Raw genomic sequence first — 26,100 nt, 5'->3', positions numbered from 1 at the left:
TATCAATCTACCACCTCTCCAGAATACAACTATACCATATATAGGTTACTGTGAGGGAAATATGTACATTTATTACAGTGAATGGTCCAATTAAATTCAAATTAATGTTCTATGTAGAGTTTGTACGTGCAGCACATATCCATCTGACGGCTTTATTGTGAAACTACGATTTCCGGAAGTCTTCTAGTTTGTTTTGTTATTATCATGTAATTGACGATCCTTGTCCAGGCTGACGTGGAACGTTTCTGGAGAAATGGTCAATATGGTTGTCATAACTGGAACTGGAGCTGCACAGTTAGTGTAAATACACGTAACGTTTCAAATGTTGAAGGTTTTATTATGAATAATAATAATTATAGTTCACAATCATATTCCAATGCAGGCAAACTCAGGATATTTATATATTTATATATGCATGTATGTGAGTAGTATGAATGTTTGTGTGTGTGTGTGTGTGTGTGTGTGTATGTGTGTGTGTGTGTGTGTGTGTGTGTGTGTGTGTGTGTGTGTTTGTGTGCGTGTGTGTTTGTGTGATTTCTTAGGCTAACACCACTCATTTCATAACTGAACACTGACTGTCAGCTGTTAACTGGTTACTGTGGTCCAATTACTCTCTAACAATCTTGTGACTGCATGGTCACCACACATTGGCTACACAGAAAACAAACATGCTCATTCAGGACGTCTCTCTCTCTCTCTCTCTCTCTCTCTCTCTCTCTCTCTCTCTCTCTCTCTCTCTCTCTCTCTCTCTCTCTATCTCTATCTTTTCCTCCCATCATTGCATCTACTGCCATTGTTAGATTCTTCATTCATTTCCTGTGTTTACGGGGACATATAATATAGTCCTAAAGAGGGGAACATCTGCATATGTGCATTATTTCCAGACAATTAAAGAACCTGTTCACAAATGTCCTACAATGCATTGTTAAATAAAGCTGGGGGGTCCTGCAGTAATGTGTATTTGTCTCAAAATGCAATGGGTTCTTCCCAGGTCCAGGCCCCTTCTCATCCCCTGGTTTGGTCGAATTTGGTTGAATCGTTTTTGCGTAATTGTGTTGTCAAACAAACCAACAAACACACAGTGTGACAAAATGACCTCCCTGGCAAAGATCAGTTCAAGAATTCTGAAGCCAGTGGTAAAGGAAGTATAGGGAAGGTCTAAATAATAAAAGTAAGTACCCACTTTCTTATATATGAAGCTAATACACTATATCTAAACTAGCCCAGAGACAAGAACACTAATGCAACAGTCTGCTACGTCATCATAGCTAAGGTTTGGTCTCATAATACATTTCAGATTATATCTTCGTCACTAGTGATGCTGCTGCAGGAGGCGGGGTCTATTGTTACCTATCTGCTCTGATTGGATCATTGAACCAACACCCCTCTAATTATTGATTACCTTTAAAGCTAAACAAAAAAATCAATGTGAACATGTAACACAATGTATGTGGAGTAGAAAGTACAGATAACGTGATAAATGTACATAAGTAAAGTACAGATACATAAAAAATGTGCTTAACTACAACAACTAATTAAATGTACATTGCTACATCCCACTCCTGTGTGTATGCACATGAATGTGAATATGTATGTGTTAACATGTCCCAATGCATGTAGTGAGTTTTGTCCCTTGTGGCTCCTCATAGTGTCCTCCTGCCGGGACGGGTTAATGCGCACACGGGATTAGACGGTAATCCGCACTCATGCGCAAACACAAGTGCGTGAGACTGGAGAGAGGTTCTGCTCTAATTCTGCGACTACCACAGATTTCCTCTGAGCTCATGATGGAGAAGTGAAAGAGGTAAGATCGTTTATTCAACGCTTCATTGTGTCAGATGAGACTGTTGCTCCGTTGCAGACCTCAGCGTTAAACCGGGCTGTCCCGGGACAGACTGCAAAGGCTTCTTGCAACAAATGGCAGATGAGATAACAAATTTGTCTTCCGAGCATTGTTTTAGTTCTGTCATTAACAGAAGCAACAGAATGATCCCGGTCACAGTGTATTCTTGTTGGTCTGTGGGAATAGTGCACCGTGTACTGCTGGTGGTGGTGGAGGAGGTGGTGGTGGTGGTGGTGACCCACTTGGCTGAAACATCCCGGGTTGTTCACATTCTAGTCACAATATGCAGCTCCACAGTGAAACGAGTCACAGTAACTTAAACATGCACCTGTTTGCGAACTTGTTCAACAGGCTCCCTGTTTTTATCTGCAGGAAGTGATGGTGTGTGATTCCCTGTCTGTGATCATTCTGTCACCAGTGGTGGAAACAAGATTGTACTTCACTCTGTAATAGCTAAATACGTTATTAAGAAAACCACGACACTTTACTTTCTCCAGTGGAGGTATCAGCAAAAAGGATTATTCAGTTGTCATGGCTACTTATATAAATTGGTGAACATTTAAAGAGCATTAAATGGCCTCTGGGTTAATTAGTTTTAAATTATTTTAACTGGATAGGATAGTCACATGTTTACATTTATAACCTTTATCTGAAAAACGATTATATAGCTATGCAATAGGCTATAATGGACCAATGTATAAAAAAAATATTTTAAAGTTGATAAAGAACTATAAATAAAAGAATAAACTGTACAGCACATTTTGGACAAGAAATGCAGCTAAAAGTAAATAAAGACTTGTTAAACTGTAATTCAAAATAAGAAGAGAATATATTTAAAGAAGACATAAGTAGAAGTTAAACTGAGATTTAACAGAGAAAGGAGAGAAAAATGAAAGAGAAATAAAATAAAATTTGGCAAAAGAAAGATATTGATGATAAAATATAGCACATGATATTGATCAGTCAGGTTTTGTTTCACTGTCAGGTACCGAGAAACAGGATGTGTTGTCCCAGGGTTGCGCAAGATTATACTCGACATCCTGTCCCATATTTGATCATAATCATATGAATCATGGCATCAGATAACAGAGGTTAATCTTTTTTTCCCAATGTTAAATCCTATAGCATAATGCAGCATCATTCATGTGTATTGCATGGTTTTTGTATGTTACACTGAGCCATGCATGTATTAAAAGTGTCATCTGTCTTGCAGATCATAAGGATTTGACGGCTGATTGTTCATCTACACAAAAAAACAAGCTGGAAGTGGATGGAACAAACTGACGTGGTGCTTGTGTACACTTCACCACTCACAGCATCCACCACATCTTCAATTCAAATGTACAGGTGCTCATATTGATGTTGTTTCCTCTCAGAGCCGTATGCCACTGACATGTCAGTTTCGGGATCGAGGACAGGATGTCTAAATGTGAGCTGATCGAGCTGCAGGACCTCAGTCTGAATGATCCCATCGAGCTGGCTGCTCCTGCGGCCCGCGCCGCCCCATCGGCTCAGCCCTGCTCCTTCAGCCTTGTCCGACTGGTTGGAGACAGCGTCAGCATCGAGAGACCCGGGCGTCGGACAGGAGAGATTGGAGTGGGTCATGACTTCCAGATCGACAGTCACGCTCACCTCACCTGGTGTGACCTGTGTGGAGAATTCATCTGGGGTCTCTACAAGCAGGGTTTACGCTGCACCAGTGAGTAACTTCTGTACATGAATCTAATTGAATGTGTTTAAAGGATAAGAGATCATTGAGATGTTATAGTTTAGGTGATATAACATATATCTCCTATTGTCAAAAAATACCATGGAGAGACCAAAACAATATGACTACTAAGTATTTTCTTCATAGTCAAAGTCTGATGTAGATCATTAATATGTGCCGTACATCTCCATCACTATCCAAAACTATTAAAAACACGCCAGTGACACCATCACTGTGGCCTGCAATTACCTTCACTGGTAGATATATAACTTATTATTTGTTCAGACCAACATACACTGTCCTGCTGCAGCAAATTATAACTTGCACACCAAATCTGCAGCGGAATAGTCTCCAATATTTACAACATTTACCCAGAAAGTGATATTTGTGGCTGTAATTATATTGACAGATTTTTTTATTCGTGTTTTTTTTATTGAAAGTATGCTGCATATTAGATTAACATTTTTTAAAGACTTTTCTTAAATTGACTTGGTGTTTTGAGCCACAAATGGTCTGAAAGAAGCCAGAGAGTGACTAACACATTGAAGGCGTTTGCCCCTTTTTTTCATGTCAAGAAAAAAAATATGGTCTAAAACCAGCTTAATGCTTAGTGTGTACAAGCAAAACATGTTTTTGACTGAAGGCATTGACCTACAAAGCAAAAACAGGCAACCAGCCACTAAATCTGCATGTCAGGCTGTTCCTGCCAATAGGATTAATAATAGAGATTGTGAACCATTGCTTCCTTTCTAAAGAAAATCAGTATTAAACTTCATGTTAAACCTCTCTGTAATTTAACCTAACAGTAAAAAATGGCAAAAAATCGTAATATTAAAGAGTGAATCAGCTGTGTCGCTCCATGTTCATCCATTCATATAATCCTCCCTTACCAGCTTCCAGTATCACCAGATACAGGATGCTCATATTGTGTTTTCAAAGTCATGAGAATCTTTATCAGGGTTGGTCCCGATCTGGTAGGAATGGTCTGGTACACATCATGTTTTCACTGGATGTTAGTTCAGACACAACCTGGGAATGTCTTTGTTTCTCTGTATCGTTTGACTCGTTTGAGCCCAGTTCAACAAAAGATATGAAGCGATGTAACAATTACAAAAAACTTGAATAGATCACATACCTCCACCAAGGCCCAACTGTCAATGTATATTCAATCAAGCTGCACCAAACTGCACACAGATAGAAATCCAAGATCCCAGATTTCAATCAAGATCCATGCATTATTATATTGTAAAGTTAAAGAAAGTAAAAATAAAATTCCTTGCTTAGCCTCCTTGATCGAATCAATACCAAAAGTTGATGGGTTCTTCCTTGGCCTAAACCCTATCCACCCACCAAGTTTGCAGAAAACCAATTCTGTATGTTTTTGCCAAATCCTGCTAAAATTCAGACAAACTGCAATGAAAATAGGCCCTAAATATCAAACTATTTTTATTTTGTATATACAAAACCATTGGTATGTTGCTTATGTAACATAAATTATACATCTAGGTTAGTGTGATTTTGGGTGATGCTTTTCAGCACAAAGACAGATTACTGAACAAAATCCAGAGCAGAGGGTTCCACACCAAGTGTTGACGAGTCGCCAAAGCAAACCGTGCCCTCCTTTAATGCTCGCTCTCTCTCTCGCTCTCGCTCTCTGTCTCTCCCTCTCCCTCACTCGCTCTCCCTCTCTCTCTCTCTCTCTCTCAGAATGCAGTTACACTTGTCACTACCGCTGTCAACCATTCATTCACCTGGACTGCAGCGCAGATGGAAGTTTGTTAACAGACCAGGGAGATTTGTCTGTCGACGTCATCGAGACAGACACTAATGTGGTGAGGAATTAAGCTGCATTTGCACACTTGTACAGAAAGCACTGTGGTTCTCTAGGGATTGTTTTCATCAATTTTTATAGAAAGAAAATGATTGAAATAAGAAACCAAGCCAAAATTATTGTTTTAGAATTAAAATAGTTTAATGTTCATGTTGTGTGGGTGGGCAGCAGATGGAGTCAACCAGATTGCCCACTGCTGTCTGCTGTGTTTTATTGTCCTCAAAGATACTGGATTTATTACCTCTTCATTGTTGAGGCCTCTATACAGAAAGTAATTGAGGAGACAGCTGAGAGGAGGGGACAATTTAACAACTTACAAATAAGACAGATGTCCGTATTACAGATCTGCAAAATATTGGGCACTACTGTGATCAACAAACCACCACTTACCAGATTAATAGTCAGTTTTATTACTATGTATCAACCCAAACCTAATGTGCTTTGGCTCGAGTTGTGATTATTTTAGCATCACTAGTTAATATATTTGTCTCATCATGCACGGATCAACCTCAAAGCTGTCATTTTCATGAACTAATTACTTTGCTAAAGTATTTCACTGATTTTAATCACATCCAATCACATTTTTTACTGATAGTAGAAAATAAAAACACAAAAAATGTCCAAGTGCCTCTTTTTTTAGAGTCTATAAGTAAACATGTCTTCATTTTGAAGGTCAAAATACTTACATTTCTGCTCAGCCCTTAGGGAAGCTACTGCTGATATGGACAATAATGAGTAATAGGAACAAGTGCAAACCTTTCCCATCCTCAAGATTTTCACACACATGAACAATAACATGAGTTTTTACCTCTGGGTCATTTTAGCAGATCTCAGTGGGAGTGGTCCGGCCCCTTTTAGATATCTTTGTGAGGTTTTATTGTCAGGGAGGAGCTGATGTGGAAGCTGGGGTTGTGGAGCTGTTAGTGGGACCAGTTTTCTCCAGAGGGACAAAGGACAGCAGAGACATTTTTGATGCACAGATCTGGAGATAATTCTAAGATAGTGTGGATGACCGAAATACCACATCATCAAAAGTCCCGCTCATCTGAACCTTGGAGAAAATGACCCGAGGAAATACATCAGAGGACAGTGGCTCGGAGCTGGAGCTATATTTTACTGCCTATACATCTTTCTTTCAAAAGGTCAGAGGGTCAATGGGGATGCAGTGGAAAGGCTGATTATTCCTGAGGCACAAAGCAGGTTTCACTTTCTGTTTTTAGTGATAATCATTAATGCATTGCTTCAATCGAGATGATAGAGTAAAAGCTTATTTATTTTACTGTTACTTCTGCTTCTTCACTTTCTTTTCATCCTTAAAGCTCATGTGGGAAGACGAGCTTTCTGCTGACACCATGTGTTTTCTGCTCTTTACAATTCAGGATGAAAAGATCGATTTGGGTAAACAGGGTTTAAGTGTCGGGGAGATTCAGCAGAAGGTTAAGGAGTATAACGCTCAGATCAACAGTAACCTCTCCATGATGGTGGTGAGTGACACATGAAGCTGTTATCTGAATTTACAGTATATACTGAAACCATTTCACTCCCTATCTAATCCAGTCCATCTGTCCACCTCGCAGAATAAAGACGGGTTCTACACTGGTTTCATCAAGGTCCATTTTCAGTTGCTTCGGCCGATCTCCCTCCCTCCTCCTCAGAGCCCGATGTGCTCGACAGAAGACGGAGATCAGCAGGACAGGCGGATGAAACGGCGGACATCTTTCTACCTCCCCAAAGATACTGCGAAACACCTGCACATAAGCTCCCAAACACGGGTACGGGAAGTGATCGAGGCGCTGCTCAACAAGTTCACTGTGGTGGACAACCCGGCCAAGTTTGCCCTGTTCGAACGCACTGAGAGACAAAGTCAAGGTAGTGTTCTTAATGTTGTGTGTTTAAGTGAAACAGAACTGTGTTATCAAGTATTACATTTTTGTATTTTGTTCCTCTTCTACTTAGTGTACACCCGTAAACTTTCTGATGACGTATGTCCACTCTACCTACGCTTGTGTGCCGGACCGAGTGAGAAAATCCTGTGTCTGGTTTTGAAAGAAAATGAGACTGGGGAAGTCAATGTAAGTTTCCATTTGGTGATATGATGAGACGTCAATATATCCTGACAGCTACCGTGTGATTTTACTGTGAACCTGCCCTCCTCCACAGTGGGATGCGTTCAGCTTTCCTGAGTTGTGCAACTTTCTGCGGATCCTGAAACGAGAAGAAGAAGAGCATGTCCGGCAGATAGTGAGGCGTTATGCTCTCGCCAGAGAAAGGACGAAGCAGGCGATGGCGAGGATTACTGCTCCGGCTTGAAAAGAGCCTTCTGCTCCCATCATGGATCAGAATGGGGATCAAGAAGAATTTTTCAAGCAATGGAAAAGTGAGGGAAAGACCTCGGACAATGACATTGGGTAGAAAAGGGGATGTTTAAGAAGAAGGGATACTGCTGTTACATTCAGTGAGAACCAACTAAAGACACTGCCACTGATTGTGCGAGTTTAACCACTGTTTTTAACTGGTTTGACAAAAAAACATTAAAGATCCCAACCATTCATTGCAGATAATCCTTGAAAAACTGCTGCTTGGATATAATATTTATAGCAGTGTTAAAGACCTATTTTTCATTTTTATGTGACATTTAGTTTATTTTATCCTTTTTGAGACTCTTTTTTAAAATGTTGGCACTTTACTAAACCTGTGAAATGAATATGCATAAGTTAAAAGTATAAATTCTAATAATCAAATAAACTAATGATAGTAAATGATGGGTCAATTAATGTTGTGGTTGCAGTGCTTTTAAATTGTACATGAGGTAAACAGTTGTTATGGCCAAAAGGGAACAGACTCTGGAACGTTACCTTCACATGTGATAACACAAAGTCTTGTTCTGCCTTCATGGCCAATTATATTTAGGGCCCCAGGATGTTAGGGACACACACCCAGGTCTGATCAGTATAGGCCTTAGTAGAGGGTGTCTACAGAGGTGCACAACTCATAATAAGTCCCTAATGTTTGCTGGTGGTCACTAACATCTGCTAATGACCCCTGATATCTGCTGTCAGTTAGTGGAAGACCTTCAAACATTGAAGGGATATTAACCATATTGTCCTATTCGCTAAAAATGTAATAACAGTGTGCACTCCTCAGAGCAGGCTTCCCACAAGGTATTTGGAGCCTGGCTGCAGTAATTTACTTTCAGATGGCCCCAGATTAGGTGTGATCAGGCTCTGGTGTTGGATGTTAAGGCCTGTCTTATGTGTTCAAACTCATCCTGAAGCTGGTAAAGTTAAGCTGAAGCTGAATATGGACTTCATGCAAGCTGTTGCTATGTATGTGGAAGCACATTATTGCCTCGAAAGCCATTGCCTGATGCAGAATTAAGAGTTTCATTATTTGCAACTAATGCTAAACCCAACCTCTGGATAACAGCCCCAGGTAGATAGAAGTATTTGCTGGCCACATGATGATAATAATATGAATAATAACTCTATTTATATAGCACAATTCAAAACAGCTGTTACGAAGTTACAAAGAGGACAAATAAAAACAAGGGTACTGTGAGTTTGGCTTTGTCTATTTCTTGTTCCTCGTGGACTGTGGGGTTTCAACAGAACTCTGAAGTCCGGCTGAAAAGTTAACTGAAAAACTTGTCTTCTTCAGATACAAAACCATACATAGGAACATAAACACGGTCAAGGAGTAGTGTTGTATTAAACCATTTAACCAATCAGAAGCCAGGGCTGACAATTAAGCATTTAGTTGCCATGTAACTGTGGAACGTCTTCTCCTGTCAAAAATACATTCACAACTTTTTTACAAAATAAACTTGTTTACAAAATAAATAAAAAAATATTTATTTTACAAATGTCTGTAAAATAGATTTTAATATATAGCACGTGTACTTTCTTCTTCATTGGTTGGGCTATGTGGATATGGTACATTTCTTACGTTTCGCTGTGTGCTGCCATCTCTGTCCCTCCCCTCCCGTCCACGCCGCGGCGACACCTCCTCGCGTTTCCTCTGCATACGACAGTAAAAAGAAGCCAGGAAGAACAACGTGTTACGTTAGCATAAACAGCTAGTTCGGAGGTGTGTGTGTATGTGTGTGTGTATATGTTATAAGCTCCGAGGTTGTGCAGCTGTATCATCCCACAAGCGACCCTCTCCCCGGCGACCGGGCCGCTTTAGGTACGTTTTCAACTCAACGGTAGCGACAGACGCCGGTTAGCAAAGCAGCTAATCGTATTTTTTGGCATTTCGTCAGTGAACGTTGCCCTATAAAAGCAGATAGGAACATGTCGACCTGGCTAATGCTAGCAGCGGGGAGCTAATTGTCCGAAGCTAACGTTAGCAGCCAGGGCGTAAAGTTACATGACAGCGAGTAACACACGTGTAGGGGCTGATTCTGCATGTTGTTGCTTCGGGTTAGCAACGTTAGCTTTCCCTCTCCAGGTAGCCGAATGGTTAACGAGCCCTCTGGACACGAGCACAGCTGACTAATGTGTTCTGGGCTTTTCTAAATGTCTGACACTGGATTTACACACCATGACACAGTGTGGGGGTCCTCCGTGTGTCTGAGGAAGGGCTGTGTTCATGTGAGGTTGTACTGTCATGTCACCGGCCTGCTACATTCAGACCTTAAGAACGTGTGAATTATAAACCAGCTGGACTCTTCAGCAGACTTCGCTTCGTTTCCTGTGTCTCTTCTGTCAGCCACAAGAAAAGTAAACTTAGCCAAACATGGATGTATAATCACTGAATCTACGGTAGCTTCTGCATTGGCTGTAGGTTCTGTGCATTTGTTTTCTTATGGTACCATTAATATTGGCCTCACAAAACCAGGATCTCGAACTTTGGGGTTTTCTTATTTCTTTAATATAAAAATTGAATTGTTAAATCGTGATATTGTAATAATTTTGCCTGTTTGCATAATAGATTAGAAGAAATTAACCTTTCATGTGTTCTTTTCCTGTGTTTTTTATCCTGAAGGTCACCTGATACAGTGACGCTGTAGCCCCACTGCCAGTTCTGTGATCCAAGAAAATAATGTGCTGCAGCTGAAGATGGGTGGCAGCGGCTCCAGATCCAAAGGATTTTGGCCTTTTTCTGGCCCAGTTAGTGTGGAAGAACCAACCAAAGATGGAGATGAGCAGCCCCTGGCCAGAGTTCGAAGTTTCCGAGGCGCAACGCCTTTTGTGTTTACTAGACGAAGGTAAGTAGCAGCCTCGGGATCACGTGGGACCTTCGGAAATATATTACGATTATAGCGGACTGATACAATGTTATGGTGTTATTATCGCGAAACCCCACAAGATAAATGCTTATACTGACAAGTGAAATCAGTATTAGGTTAATAATTTGGAGTTTTATCATTTTGAGATTACTTTATATCCTCCTGTCCCCTTCACGTCCGAAATATTCCAGAGAAAACTCGTTAAATTTTGACATGTTAGCATTGTTTGGTTCCTGCAGACGTGGTGTTTCAGTAGTGGTCTTAGCTCTCCACCCATACACATCTGTTAACCAAGGGGTATTTCCACACTCATAGCTGACCTGTTAGCTTACCGTTCACCCTGACCTTTCAAAAAACAGCACTTTACCCACAAGAAAAGAGCTGACAGTCCAGCAGAGCTGAGGCTTCAGCCAACTAAGCAGCTGGTTGATGTTTTTTCCTTTGCTCATGGCTTTGTGGTCTTGACATACAAACACCACATTTTATTTTTGTTGCCGTTGTGCATACTGGCACTCACGTTGGGAGCAAATGCAGAATGTGTGCAGATTTTTTTTCTCCAGATTATGTGAAATTATTCGGCCTTGTTGTAAGCCTTGATTTTACAGAGTTTTGAATTCGCTCAGGCACAATATTTAGATGTATAATAATGTTTTCCTCTCTGCTGCAGCTCATTGTTCTTTGATGAAGACGGCGACTTGGCCCACGAGTTCTATGAAGAAACAATTGTGACAAAAAATGGACGAAAAAGGGCCAAACTGAAAAGGATCCAAAAAAATCTAACAGCTCAGGTAAGGGAATTAGGAATCTAAACTAGGACTGTATTCACCAGTTCTTTGTATTATTAGGGCAGATAATTTCAATCTCTCTTGTTTTGTTTCAGGGAATTATAAAGCTGGACCACCCATGCATCCATGTAGATTTCCCAGTTGTCCTCTGTGAAGCATGACAATGTCTGAGGATTGTCTCAGACGAGCCACTGTGTCAACTCCGTCCCGTGGTTTTCCCCTCAGCTGGAAGCCTGAACCACCTTTTAAAAAACACCTGATCTCCTGATATATTTGATGCTCTTATGTGGACAGGCAGATGCAATGTTGCTGAGCCTCTGCATGTGATCTTTTGGCTTGTGTTCAGACACAGAATAGGTCACCGGTGGGGACATGGAAGGGTGCCAAGTTGGCAAAACCAGCTCAGTTTACAGATCATGGTTTGTGTGCATGTGTGTGTGAATGTGTGTGCAGACGCAGGTAATCGTGACAGTCCTGGAGTTGTTGCTGCAGATTGTTTTCTGGTATGATTCACTGAACTCTAGGAGTTCAAGGAGAATGTAACCAGTTCTCTCTCCTGTCACAGTATATATAGAGCAGGAACCTTTAGCTGCACACTTTAGTTTATTGACACCCTCATGATTTATCATGCATGGAACAGGATCAGCTTATCGGTAACATCCGAGGGAGTTGACAATCAGCTGCCCAAGAAATCTGAAGTGGATTAACGTCATGGATGGACTGGCTTCAGTGACCTCCGAGCCTCACATGTACACAGTAACAGCAGCAAGAGATCCTGTTGTTTTCTTTGCTGCTTCCGCATATTATGTTTCACTTTTAATTTATTATAACTTTTTTAATTACAATTTAAAATGGTGAACTGTGTCATGGTCCCTTTTTTTTAATATCCATACATTATCACTGAACAGCAGTAGAGTGCAATTAGTTGCAAATCATCAAGATCAAGGGGGGGGTCAAATCTAAGGATGTACTTTACACACTAATGGCGTATAATGACTTTATTTGTACCGGTGCAGATTATAGTTACTACACACGTCTGGCTGTAAATGCCTCAGGACACAAAGGCCGTGGGAATTTTTCAAGGGAATTAGAGCATTATAAGCAGCCAGCAGAGAGTTAACATACCACAACTGAAACAAGTACAAATTCAATTGGCAGATTTCAGCAATTATACACACTTGTTTGACAAATTTGTCAGGGGTCTCATCTACCATATACATATAGTGCATCAATACCAGTCATCATTTGACTAAAGCCTCTTCCTTGTATCGAAGGATTTAGGCGTGAAAGATAAAGAAACTAGTGAGTTACCTTTAGACGACTGGAGACAACTATTTGTAAAATAGAATCCTATTTTACTGTATAATAATTATGTAAAATAATTGTATTTATTTAATCACATCAGGACTATTAAAATACTTTTAGTCTGTAATGAGTGTGAGGAAACCCATTCATCAGAATTTAAATGTGGTTAGTCTTTGTATCAGAATTATTTAATATGGCTACAAGAGTCTTTTGTAATGGCAGATAATTCTGCTTTTTGTCAGACGTTGTAAACACTAAAATTAACTGACGGGGACGCCAATGTTGTGGAAATAATGCTCCCGACCTCCACCTGCGATGACATTAGCCACCTGCAGAGGAAATTTCTAAGGCGAAACACTAATTGGCAATGTGTGTGTATTTGTGTGTGCTAATGAAGAATGGATGATGTCGAGAGAAGTGAAGGCCATCAATTTCCCTGTCTCCATGAGAAAGTGGTTTCTGCAAAGCCGTCTCTGATATTGTTCTCCTCAGAGGATAAACAGGACTGTGCCAAAATCCACTCCACTTTATTGCTTCCATGAAATTAATTTACTCTGCACAAGTCCTCTGGCTGAATTCTTCTATCAGTTGTGTCTGAGGGAGACATGGCATTACAATTACTTTTTGTTGTTTACTTTCACAAAACTGTAATATTATGCAAGGCCATGAGGTGAATTGTGGCATTAGGGTCAAATTAAAAGATCTGACTCAGCAAACTGCCCATGGTTTGGCTTTTCTGACTAAAGTCTGGGCAGGTTTTGAGATGCTCACAAAGACCACGGTAATCTTTTAGCTTACTAGCAAGAATGTGTTTATTATTTTTAAATTCTTTGTAGGAACCTGCCATGCTTAAACAACAGCAGTGAACTCAAGAGGAACTGTTGATTTACCAACATAGTCTTCAGGAGAGAAATCCACAGGTCAGGAGGTGTAACTGCATATTTGAGGTTACAAATTAATCATGGTGTAATTTAAGAAATGGTTTTAAAATATATGATTTGTCAATAAAAGTAATTAAATGTGTTTTATTTGTCATATGTTCAAACAGAGATCTCACAATGTATTTTCAAGGTCATTCATTGACTCACAAAGGATTGATGATCCCATTTAGTTTAACTTAGATTTATAAATAAGATATATTTTATTTCTCAGTTCTTGAAAACTGTGTATGTGTGATTGCATGAATCATAACCAGTTATCTAAGAATTACGTATCCTCACATAGGATTCAATTAAACCTTGGTTTGGACCCAGTGTACAATAGGAATAAAGCAGCATTGTCACATGTGTTGCTGTCACAGAAAAAAAGATTATGATACCAAGCAAAATTTCACTTTTAGATACATTCATTATTTGAATTCTAAAACAATTCGCTTGTATTCAATGCCAGATTTCCTGTATTTTATATGATTTTAAGTTTGTGGTTTCAGTCATAAAAATATCATGAACTATTTACTGTGCTGTCTTGGTGCTTCCACAGTCTTAATCTGAAATAACTAATAAACTGCAAAAAAGCCTTGGAATACAAATACTTTGGTTTTGTGTGCCCTGTTAGGGACATTAAAGCAATCTACTTTAAACACTATATGTTTGAAATATTTCTGATGTCAGAGAAGCAACAGCCTGTTGAAAATGGGAGTAAAGTCGAGTTCAAACAGAGGTGGAGTCTGCTGGATATTTAAAGCACTGGTCAGTGGTGGATTTCGACACAGCACCAACAACTCTGTCGCTCTTCTCTGATGAATGGATACGATAATGTAGTAGAAGAAAAAGCTTTACCTGAGCGCATCCTGATCTCGATCAACTGGAACAGCCCAATTCATCTGATTTCGCCTGGAGAGAGGAGAGCAAGAGGTTGCTGGTAAGATACATTATTTTGGAAAATCTGATCATTAGGAATTATACTAGTATACTATACATAAAATGCATTGAGCGTCCTCAAAAAAAAAGAAAGATGTAGGGGATATGGAGATGCTCTGCTTCTGTAACAAATGTTTTCTTGAGATATGGATATATTTATAAAGATTTTTCAGAATGACCTTCTCAAAGGTGTTTTGAAAAGTAAAAATTTGAACTACCTTGACGATCTACAAGAATCAAATAATCAAAATTCAATCCCTTATGTAATTTTGTGGTCTTTTGTGTGGAGCCTGAGTCTTAAAAATAAACGTCATATCCTTCACCCTCATAATGTAAAGTCTAGTGCTCTATTCGTTCTTTTATATGATCTTTTTACATTAACACTTTTTGTCAATCAAACGTATGTTAAATAACCTCCTTTCATATAAATCAAAAGCAATTCAAAGAGCTTTTCAGGTGTTTGACAAAACATAGGGTGTTGACAATGATGACAATGACAATGAGTAAAAATTAGGGATGCACCGATATAGGAAATTCTTGGCCGATACCGATGTTTAAAACAATAATCAAGCCGATATAGATACTGATATTTGTTTATTTTGTTTTTGTTGTTATTCATTCATCCTTTTGTGCCAGGAAAATAATTAAATCATTATTTAAAAAGCACCAATTTAAATTATTTCAGCCCTTTATCACTCTTATCTTGTAACAAATTCAATGGACATCAACATCCTATTTATATCTGTAGAAAAAGTTTGAAGGATTAAAAACAGGAAGTCACATTAAAAACCGCTGCTCTGGTTACATGTGTGACGTAACAGGAGTGTGTGTTTGCGGACCAGTCTACTTTGGCCTCTATTTGAGGGGGGGTTGAGTTGCACTGAAATGTTATTTACCCTCCCACACATTTCAAGATAGAAATACAACATTTAAACATGGGGTTATGATTTAAAAATTTCTAAAATTGTGCGAATGCTACAGATAACCGCGATTTATGTTTTCTCAAAAAGCTCCCCAAAACAAGTAGCTGATCTGAGTCGCCCCTTCGGTGACTGTGGGGGTGACTCGAGCTGTTGTTGCTCAACCCTCCGTCTGTGTGCTCCGCTCAGTGGGAGCCTCCTCGGCGTCAGCTCCCTCTCGCACCGACATGGATTCAAGCTGAACCGCGGCCGGTAGTTCTCACATGGCAGGGCCGTGGAAGAGTCAACGATCCGACGGTTACATGCGTGGAAGTGGAACCAACACGCGTCGCCCTCCTCATCGGAACAGGTCAGACCGGAGCAGGAAGCCGAGGCGAGCCGCTAGCTAACGTGGACCGTTCACTTTCAATGACACTGTTCACAGCTAAAGGGACCAAGTCAGTTTCAAACAATCTGAAAGAAAAGCCAGTCTGCAGCGAAGAGCTGGTTTGTTTCTGTTTGACCCTCTTTCCGCTTTCATTTCCGCTACTTCTCAGTTACTTCCTCGAACTGATTTCCAAAGCAAAATTAATTATTGAACATGTGTCAAACAGGAAGCTGATGACTACAGCATACGTGGTAATACTGGCAACTATCAGCTCTTATCATCTTTTCAATGTTTAGTGCATTTTATTATTTTATCTCAACAGACAAAATCCTCGCAAATGTTTGTCACAAGGACCTGGTGAAGAAATAAAAAACAATCAAGGAATACCATAAACATATAAACATAAACATGAGTAGATTAGTGCGGCCATATATATATATATATATATATAAAATTAAAAAACTGTTGCATCAAATGTCAAGAAGTTTAAACTGAAATAACAAGAGAACCTTAAACAATACATCTCAAAAGTGCATGCATATCAGATGATTATTTCATATAATTAAGGGTTATAACAGAAAAGGGTCAGTCTGGGTCCAATTGGCGAGTGGTGAACTTAAATTAGTAAATGTGGAGAGATCCCCCCCAAATAAATAGACTGGAGGAGAGAGGGGATAATTGAGCCGATAAACCGTTTGTTTTTTCTGCAAACCAAAACTTTGATGGTGTCTAGTAATCTCTGTATTTGATTTGAGGGTTCTTAGTCATACGATAGGTTTACACATTAATGATATCCAAACCATATTTATTAAGTACTCTATCAATTCCCCCATTGTTGAAATACTTTGCCTGAAAGTCAGTAAATATTATCTGAACGTCAACCTACAGATGTTATGTTTCATATATTGAATAATTGTGACATAATTAGAGAAAGTGCTGTATCCCTGCATCATCTGTAGATGTATTTGGAACAATTTGTGGTTTTTAAATTAAGGCTGAATTTAACCAAACTGCCTTCTTCTTCTAGAGAAAGACTAGAGAAGGAGAGAAGTGACCATGGAGGCTGTATTCCACTCTCCCTTCACTGCAGCTGGCCAACTGCCTTGGCTGCTTCTGACTCTGTTTACAGTATGGACAGTCTTATGTTCAGCCGACATGAAGCAGACAAGATGGCCATTATATTCCCACAAGCCATTTCTTCTTGCCTGGAATGCCCCAACACAGGAGTGTGCCCCGCGACATCGTGTAACTCTGTCTCTGGACCAGTTCGACATTGTGGCGTCTCCCAATGAGGGCTTTGTCCGGCAGAATCTCACAATTTTCTACAAGGAGCGTCTCGGCTTGTATCCTTATTACAAGCGCGATGGCACCGCAGTGAATGGGGGTCTTCCACAGCTCGCCAGCCTCGCTCAGCACTATGAAAAGATGCCCGGAGGCGTGCAGAAGTACATCCGTGAGCCAGATGCAAAAGGCCTGGCTGTTCTCGACTGGGAGGAGTGGCGCCCACTTTGGATCCGAAATTGGGATAGCAAAGACGTTTATCGAAGTAAATCTCGTGAAATGTTGGCCAAGAAGAATCCTGGGTGGACCCCAGACCAAGTGGCTAAAGTTGCACAACAGGAATTTGAGTCGTCAGCTCGTAAGTTTATGCTGGAAACTTTAAAATTGGCCAAGAGTCTGAGGCCCAATCAACTGTGGGGCTTCTACCTGTTTCCAGACTGTTACAACCATGATTACAGGAATGGACTGAAAAACTACACAGGCCGTTGCCCCTCAGTGGAGATGGACCGCAATGATCAACTGAACTGGCTGTGGATGGAATGTACTGCATTCTTCCCATCCATATACATGGGTTCGGTTCTACGCTCCTCAAACTACGGGCGTCTGTTTGTCCGGAACAGAGTGAAGGAGGCGATGCGGCTGGCATCTGTTGGGGATGGATTAGCAAATCCTGTGTTTGTTTATACCCGACCTACGTATATGAACCAGATGACACTTCTAAGTGAGGTTAGTTCACCAAGGCAATAATTAATAAAGCACACAAGGCTGCATAATCTGTTGTTGTGTTCTTTTGTGCTCATTGTATGATTCACCACTGAACTGTGTCTGTAAACGTTTTGTAGATGGATCTGGTCTCCACCATCGGGGAGAGTGTTGCACTTGGAGCCGCAGGTATAATCTTCTGGGGGGAAAGCTCCTATGCAAGCAGCGAGGTAAGTGAACTCTCTATTTGTTTTTATACTTAATTAAAGCTTTCAGACATTGAACCCCGTATAATTTACTGGCATTATCCGGAAGGGGCTGTGTGAGAACGCAAATGTCAGACTGAGACGAATTTGTTTGGCCAGCGCCCTAGTGAACACTCTGGAGAATGTCCACTCGCGCCCTTGTGAGAACGCAGCAGGAGATCCTCTGCAGCAAAACAAAAACATGGGATCCCAGCAGCGGAATTTACAGGTTACATCCTGCTTCCAGCATGCTGGGCCACCACGTACTTCAACGCTCCAGAGATATCTGTGTTGAAATGTGTGTAAGGAAAACTGTGGAGAAGGCCCTAACCCAATTGTTCGGAGTTCATGTCTGAAAACAGCTTTCTATATTCATTCATTTCAAATGCACAGTGCGCAGCTCAAACATAAATGCATTTAATGCACTATACCCTATTATGTCTGCATTTGTTTGACACTGAGCAGTTAATTGATTAGAGGTTGGGTGGAACTTTTTTCTTTTTTTAATCCTCCAGGAGAGCTGCTCCATCCTAAATAGGTATCTTCAGGGACTCCTGGGCCAGTACCTGCTCAATGTGTCCACAGCAGCAGAGCACTGCAGCCAGGTCATGTGTAAATCCCACGGTCGCTGTCTTCGCAGAGTACCAGACAGGGACGTGTACCTCCACCTCAGCCCCTTAACACACAGCATCACCAGTCAGGGTGGCCAGTTAAAGGTTACAGGAGCACCTGGCCAAGCCGAGCTTACACTTTACCACACACACTTCCAGTGCCAGTGCTACCATGGGTACAGGGGTGAGGCTTGTGCTCTGAAAGAAAAAGGGCAGAATAGAGCCTCCTCTGTCTTCGGGACCTGGCCCCTTTGCCTTTTACTCCCACTAGGACTCCTCACTCTGCTACACTGAGGAAACACAGGAGCCCAAACTCCTAACCTGCGCCTGTCAGCTCTGAAAAGAACTCTAACTTTGTGATGTAGAGGTGTCCGGTTACCCTGCACAAGTGACGGTGAAATCTCGTCATCACTCATCTCGCACTATGACAGGATCTTTTTATCCCAGCACACAGGTCATCTGAAAGTAATATTTCTGTCTAACACGCTGCACTGGGAGATCTCCAGTCATGGTTCAGCTCCTCGAACTCATGTCCTTGCATCCATTTGGCAGCGGATGAACTTGCATCGAATTATGTCACAAACCGAATCCAAATATTAAGGCTTTTGTCAAGCTCCATGCTGTCCTTGACCTCCAGATTGGACAGGCCCTGCAGAAACAATTACAATTTAACTTGTTTTAATCCACCTGTACTTTCCTATGATGAACACAACAACATGATGCCTAGCCAAATGAGTGGAAACAAATCATCATACAGTATTTAATTAGTTGTCGGTGCAACAAAATGGTACTTTTAGGTATTTTGGCTTTTCAGATTGCTGCCTAATAGTGTGTTTCCGTTGATGAATCAAGTGCTATGACCTATAGCCTTAAGATGGACGTATAAATAATACATTATGATGGTGATAAATGTGGCAAATGTAGTGTTAAATCTCTTGATTATCTTTGGCTCATTGAAACAACATGGCTGAACCTGCCTGTTTCAGTTTTCAGAATTGTGCCTTAACTGGGCTCCAAAGGCGTTTTAACTTTTGTTTACATGTTGTGATCAATGAGGGTTTTGCATTAGTGCAGTGATGTTCATCTCAGCCCACTTTGGGCGCAATGCAAAATGTGCATTAAAAAAAGAGAGGCTGGACCATAAATCCAAACAAATGTTAATATTTGTTTGATGAAAATGGTAACCTCTTACTTGGATGTCACTGTGAAAAAGCTCAGCATCCAGGTAGTGTAACATTTGCCTTATTATTATAATTTTCTTTTCTTTTTGTGGCATTTCATCTTGATTAATAGACTGGTAAGCTGGTAAAATGGTTACAGAAACAGTCGCTTCAGAAGAATTCAAGCCCCCCCTACAGGCTTGAATCCCATTTGCCTTATTTTGTTATTTTCTTGAGGTCTATCAAATACGACAAGTATCATGTTAACGCATCCAGAATAAATGCAAGAATATGTTAATTTTCCAGTAGTGTGTCTTGGCTTCAACACTTGAGCAAGGAAATACAAAAAGAATCATGTGTTTATGCTGAAAAGAATATTGGCTAATGTGTGGTTATCAGATATATCAGCTTCAGTATTGATGGGAGTCAGTGCACAATAACCAGTTTTACTGTGTGTAGTGTGTAGCTTGACTTGCTTGTGTCTGGGTTCCTGCCAGTGACGCTGTGTTGATGGAAACTACTGTCGGTACATCTTCAGACTTGTAAATATATTTACTAGAATAAAACTAGCAGAGCAGTTTCATATTTATACAGCAGCTGTTTGTATTTATTCTGCTTGGCAGTGCTCAAAGAAGTATAAAGGTACCTGAATTAGTGAGGAGGTGGGAAATAACTAATATGTGTTACTGTTAAAATAAACTGGAAAATGGAGAAACACAGAACCGGTATTAAATTACAACAGTTTATGTATGCTGGACTTTTGAAATTCTGCACTTTAACTCATTTTCTGTATAATTTAATCTTGGCTTGATTCTTATGCATTAGGTGAAAATATGTAGTTTTGCTGCAAGCAAGACATCACAGTATATAATGATGTTTTTTCCATTTAATGTTTCATTTAATGTTTCATGTATTGGCTGTGAATCTTAACCGTTGTTTGTCTTTAACTCTGTTGCTGTGTGAAAATATTCTAATAATTAATTAGTCATTATCTTTTAAATATGATGTGTACGATCGTTAAGACGGTAAATCTGTTTGATGGTATAAAGATAGAAGAAATTTGTCACCCATATCTAATGCTGATGAAGTTTTCCAGCAATTCTAGACTGAAAAGCCATGGATACCTCTTTACATTTTAATATCAGGCTAAGAGGGTAAAGGAAGAAGTGCATTAAGCATCCACACTTTTTGGGGCTTTTTACCCTTTTCACTCTAGATACATTAAACATATAGGGCCAGCCATTTTACTTGGATAGTGTTTCAACCTTTGAATTTGCACTAACAGTATTCTCCTCTACCTACGACACATGTAATGCATTCATTTAAATGCACTCCAGTCAGAAGTAATATAACATTTGTTGAGTACGTGTCTTAAACAGAAAAAACTGGAATGGGCCTTTTAGAGACATGTTTAAACACATCTTTTTGTAATGTTCTTCTTGATTATTTTATTTAGAAAGGATAGCCTTTCAGAGTAACCTTTTAAGAAGGTCACTGGTATCTGGGAATTGCACCGCTCAGCCTCCCCTGAAAAGTATATTCCAAGGTCCTTGAAGAGAGGCTCAGGCCAATTGTCGAACCTCAGATTTAGGAGGGGCAATGCAAATTTGGATCATCTACTCCTCATGTGTATTGTGGATTTGACGGAAGGTATGTGACTGTGTCCCCTGAGGGACCCTGTGGGTGCAGTGCTGGATGCTAAGTTTGCTGTATGATACAAATCCTGTCTGTGATATCATGATCAGGATGTAAGGGTACAGCAGGGAGGAGGAGAGGGTCCAGTTTGCGATTCTCAGAATTATGTCACTCCTCTCTTTCTCCTGGGCACCTTTTCTTCGTCTTGTTGTTTTTATTGTTTGATTTTTTCCAAATGGGAGGAGACTCTGGATTTACTGCAGGGATTAATATCTCATCCAACTTGGGACCAGATCTGGATCCTCTACCATCCACCTCTCCATTCTAGAAGCAGCTTTGTCTCATTGTTAGCGAGGAAATGACCTTAAAAGCCTTATTTTGCCAAAGTGCAATAATGTTATTGTTTGAAACCAAACTGGTGCCCAATCAAAGAGTTTTGTACTTACAAGCAATTCATAATATCATTTTTACAACAAAGAATTTCAATATTAAAATGGATAAAAAAGAAAAAAAAGTATTGTCCTGTCTTTCTTTTATTTCTGTGAACAGCTCATTAAAAAAAAGTCTAGATGGTCTGTATTTATATTGCACTGTTCTAGTTCTGAAGACCACTTAGTGCTTTACAATACAGTTTGACACACACATTCATACAGTGCATCTACGCGCAACACTTTATTATTATTTTATTATTATAGATAGATAAGTGGGGAATTCTTGTGTAACAGTAAAGGTAAAAAATTTTTTAAGTACATTGTGAATATGTGTTTATATATAATGTATGTATACATATATATTTATAGAGAGAGAGCAACATGGTATAATAACATAGCAATTATTACTGTTTACTATTATTGTTTACTATTCTTATGTTGTTGTTGCATCGCAGCTTTACAAGGAAATGACGTACGCTGCTTGTGGTGGTGTGCAGCTTCAAAACTGCTCCGACGGGAAACGGAGGGTTTAAACGATGGCAGATTAAACACTGAGCCGACACACTCAACAGATTCCTGGGTTCTCTCGTGTGTCACTTCATCTCTGGTGTTTACTTCCCGCAGTATCGCTGCCTGAGGCACACCGGATGTACGGGCGGTGTTGTTATTTGGAGCAGTCGAACGTGTAGTTCGCTTCGTGCACCAGTGTTGTGTGTCTGTATCGCTCTGGGGAGCTAACGACCAGCAGCGACGACCCTTCCTGCAACCCTTCCCATCAGTGGCGAACAGCGGTGCAGAAGAGGATGAAGCAGACAGCCTCGTCCCGCTTCCACTGATCGAGTCTGCCTGTCTCCAGTGTGTCGGTAGGTTTCCCTCCAGCACACCCAGCGGGTCTCACTGGGCTCCTCTTGTACTCAGCCTTTAGTAAATAAACCCGAATCCACGGCACAGAGAGTCAAAGAGCGTTGACCGGTCACTATAACTAATCCTTGTTTGTATTCTTGCATGTTTTGACTAAATGACATTCATCAGTTGACTTTTCACTTATTTTTCATCCTTTGAGCTTCACTTTCCTTTAAATCATTCCAGTTTGGGCCCCTTTCTAGATCATTTGTGTTTCCCTGCACGTTTAAACTACTAAATATCATCCACCTTTTAATGTTATAGCACTGTAGCTGCTGGGATTTAGGTGCTTTTTCAAAACTTGTCTACCAAAGGCTGTACGTTCCAGTAAAGCCTTCACCTGTAAATAGTATTTTCTTTCAGAAAGATGCTGTTCAACTAATGCACCACCACTTATTTTTAGTTGTTTAGTTGTTACCCATCAAGTCCATCACTGACTTCTGGATCTGGTGATCTATAGATGTCATAGGTCTATAAAATAGCTAAAACTCAAATATTTATATATTTCTCAGTCGCTGCTGTTTTCCATTTCTTCTAGGAGGTCGCTCTGGACAAAATGAACTTCCTGCGTAATCGTCTCGTTGTTCTGGGCCTGGTGCTGTTGGCCACGTTACTGCTGTACCTGCTGCTGCCGTCCATTCGCCAGGGCAGCATGGAGCCGTCTCTGGAAGCCCAAAGAATGGGGCTGATGGCCACCTCTCCTTCTCCCGTTCCAACCATCAACGTGTCCGTTCGCACCGGCCAGCTGCCCGGGGACCCTCCGCTGTTCTTCAGAGAGGCTTTGCCTGTCGATAGCGCTGGACGACAGATATTGCCGAGGTGAGCTGACAGCAGCAGAGACCTGCTTGGCCCTTTTCATTATTACTTCCAACCAATTGTATAAGAGAGAAAACACCATTCATGATAATCACTCACTGCTTTGACCCGAGTGCACATAAACACAGGCACTGCCTCTTACCTGCAGCTCTGACGTGCCACATGATTGTTGTTGTTAAGATGTTATGTTATTTCTTTGTGTAGGCTGCAAGTCGTCCTCCTGCACGGCCAGGCCTTCACTTCCAAAACCTGGGAGGAGCTCGGCACAATGGCTCTGCTGGCATCGCATGGATATCAAGCCCTGGCGATGGACCTCCCAGGTAGAACTGAAGTTTTAAACACATATTGTGTTGCAAGGGCTGAATATTCCCCCTTGCTACGGACGCAAGGACCACGGACAGCTCCACAGCTGAGGGAATTGATCTAAACTACAGATATTTAAGATATTTAATACAGAGAATAACATTTGTGCTAATATAAGAAAAGAAAATAATTGACCAATTCTTCCTTTACTTGAAGGATATGGAAAATCCCCGGACTCAGAGGCTCTGAAGACCGACCAGAGTCGAGTGGACCTTCTTTCAAGGTTCATGGAGTCGTTGGGTGTCAGGTCGGCTGTGCTTTTGAGCCCCTCCATGAGTGGACGTTACTCCATTCCCTTCTTCATGAAGAACAGCGCTCAGCTACATGGCTTCATCCCCATAGCCCCAGTTGGCACTCGAAGTTACACTCCGCAGCAGTACCAAAGTATTGAGGTGAGAGAAGAAGACATCATGTGGTGATTTATTTATATATATATATATAAAACAAAAACAGGAATAAGGAAAGCTTTTCAATAGCGTTTTTTATTGGAGTAAAACGATTTTTACAGGTGTTACTAATGACAGCATGATATATCACCACCGTGTTTTAAATGGGGAATCCATACTACTCAGTTATGACCAGATCGACCCACTAGGGGGCTCTAGAACATGAATGAGCTGTGAGGCCTTATTGGATGTCCATCTTTACTATATCCAGTCTTGTGAGTTCACCATCGCATTAAAACAACCAGAAAGCAGAGAAGCCTCACAAATGGGAACCTCCAATGATGCAATGTTTACTTTTTGGATCATCATGCATCATCATATTGTCAATTCAAAATATTTGACCATAAATCTGTATCTAATGTCAGTATAAGTGGCTCTTATGCTAGTACTATACAAGAGACATCAACAATTTGCCCAGTTTCAGAGGTAATGAAAAGGTTGTGTATCCTCAGAGAGCATTATACAAGTCAATGTTTATGTGAAGACTTCTCAGTCTTGTGTGCTTCTCCCTCCAGACTCCCACTCTGATCGTGTTTGGAGCCCTGGACACAAATCTGGGGGCCCAGTCCCACAAGAACCTCATACAACTTCCAAATCACTCTGTGCTCAAGTTAGAAGGAGCTCGTCATGCCTGCTACATGGACAAACCCAGGGAATTTCACCAGGGATTGATCGAATTCCTCAGCAAACTGAAACGAGAGGAACTGCAGAGGAAGATGGGGTAGAAAGATGGAAAGAAAAGGGAAAATTAGAATGAGGAACTCTAATGGGTGGTTTAATGTGTTACAAGTTCTGCTAAAAATGACTAAAAGCGAGCATCATTGTCATATCATCATCAACTGAAGACCATTAGCATGGGCATAGATTTTTCATACATGGAATTTGGCATGTAATATCAAGTAGTTACCACTAACAGTCCAACATTTTCATTAAGAAACTAATTGTTTTTCAGTTTGAGTGTCAACCAATACATTTGATGAGTTCAGCCTAGCTTGTTTTAAAAATGCCATCACACTTGTATAGTTGGTTGTATAGTGAGTTTTTAGTTTCATGTGTTTCATGTCTCTCTTTGCATGTAAAAACATGGAATGTGTTTGCTTCAGTTACCATTTTTGTAGGTGACATATAGGTTATTGTAAATATGCAAAGAGGCATGTAATATATTTGCAATAAGTCTGGACAATCATGCAGAAAACAAACCTGAAGTAATAGCTTAAAATAAAAACAAAAAAAATGTGTTTTGTATGTTTTTTTATTTTGTAATTTTCTATTTGGAGGGTAATTATATTTCTGAACCACATTCACATTTTTACAGTCTCCTGCTATTTCCCCTTCTTTTCTCTTCCCTTTATTTTTTTTACATACAAAAAATAGATCCGCTCATCAAATGTATATTCTTCAGTAGTGCTATAATTACTATATTCTTACCCCATGTGTTTTTTTTAATGCAAGGCTTTTGCAAGACTTTTGGACTAAGTGTTTTTACATTGCGCTATTACTACATTTATTTGAGTACATGATCTGTATATTTCCATCCCCACTGACTCAGCAGCTGCTTAAGAACTTAAAGGAGGACATCAAGCACAACTCTTGCACTATACTGACATCAGCTGTTGTTATGGGCAGAGAAACGGTGCATGAGTTAAAAGATCAAGAGTT

General features: G+C 40.4%; 4 protein-coding genes across 6 annotated transcripts; all 4 read left to right on the top strand.

Moving 5' to 3' along the window:
• Positions 1–119: 119 nt before the first annotated feature.
• rassf1 (Ras association domain family member 1) lies at positions 120–8,156 on the top strand. 3 transcript variants are annotated; one of them, XM_053437823.1, is made up of 8 exons: positions 120–294; positions 992–1,804; positions 3,057–3,542; positions 5,259–5,383; positions 6,762–6,866; positions 6,960–7,251; positions 7,339–7,454; positions 7,543–8,156. In XM_053437823.1, exons 3-8 carry the CDS (start codon positions 3,263–3,265, stop codon positions 7,690–7,692), a joined length of 1,068 nt encoding a protein of 355 aa, XP_053293798.1. In that variant the 5' UTR covers positions 120–294; positions 992–1,804; positions 3,057–3,262; the 3' UTR covers positions 7,693–8,156. The 3 variants fall into 3 exon arrangements, with proteins under 3 accessions (XP_053293798.1, XP_053293782.1, XP_053293789.1); XM_053437807.1 differs by having other exon boundaries at positions 120–1,171; positions 1,650–1,804; XM_053437814.1 differs by having other exon boundaries at positions 120–1,804; positions 3,057–3,131; positions 3,220–3,542.
• Positions 8,157–9,408: 1,252 nt separating this feature from the next.
• On the top strand, positions 9,409–13,725 carry tusc2b (tumor suppressor 2, mitochondrial calcium regulator b). The gene is made up of 4 exons (XM_053437900.1): positions 9,409–9,567; positions 10,369–10,591; positions 11,280–11,400; positions 11,493–13,725. Exons 2-4 carry the CDS (start codon positions 10,443–10,445, stop codon positions 11,556–11,558), a joined length of 336 nt encoding a protein of 111 aa, XP_053293875.1. The 5' UTR covers positions 9,409–9,567; positions 10,369–10,442; the 3' UTR covers positions 11,559–13,725.
• A 1,904-nt stretch (positions 13,726–15,629) lies between these two features.
• hyal2b (hyaluronidase 2b) lies at positions 15,630–20,149 on the top strand. Its single transcript, XM_053437773.1, has 4 exons — positions 15,630–15,830; positions 16,876–17,855; positions 17,972–18,061; positions 18,592–20,149. Exons 2-4 carry the CDS (start codon positions 16,905–16,907, stop codon positions 18,979–18,981), a joined length of 1,431 nt encoding a protein of 476 aa, XP_053293748.1. The 5' UTR covers positions 15,630–15,830; positions 16,876–16,904; the 3' UTR covers positions 18,982–20,149.
• Positions 20,150–22,404: 2,255 nt separating this feature from the next.
• Positions 22,405–25,679, top strand: abhd14a (abhydrolase domain containing 14A). The gene is made up of 5 exons (XM_053437858.1): positions 22,405–22,776; positions 23,355–23,635; positions 23,837–23,952; positions 24,152–24,387; positions 24,957–25,679. Exons 2-5 carry the CDS (start codon positions 23,373–23,375, stop codon positions 25,164–25,166), a joined length of 825 nt encoding a protein of 274 aa, XP_053293833.1. The 5' UTR covers positions 22,405–22,776; positions 23,355–23,372; the 3' UTR covers positions 25,167–25,679.
• The last annotated feature ends 421 nt before the right edge of the window (positions 25,680–26,100 follow it).

The sequence above is a fragment of the Pleuronectes platessa genome, chromosome 2 (assembly GCF_947347685.1).
Source record: "Pleuronectes platessa chromosome 2, fPlePla1.1, whole genome shotgun sequence".
Lineage (NCBI taxonomy): Eukaryota > Metazoa > Chordata > Actinopteri > Pleuronectiformes > Pleuronectidae > Pleuronectes > Pleuronectes platessa.
The sequence above is the reverse complement of the archived record's forward strand: the minus strand, read 5'-3'. Positions and strand labels throughout refer to the sequence as shown.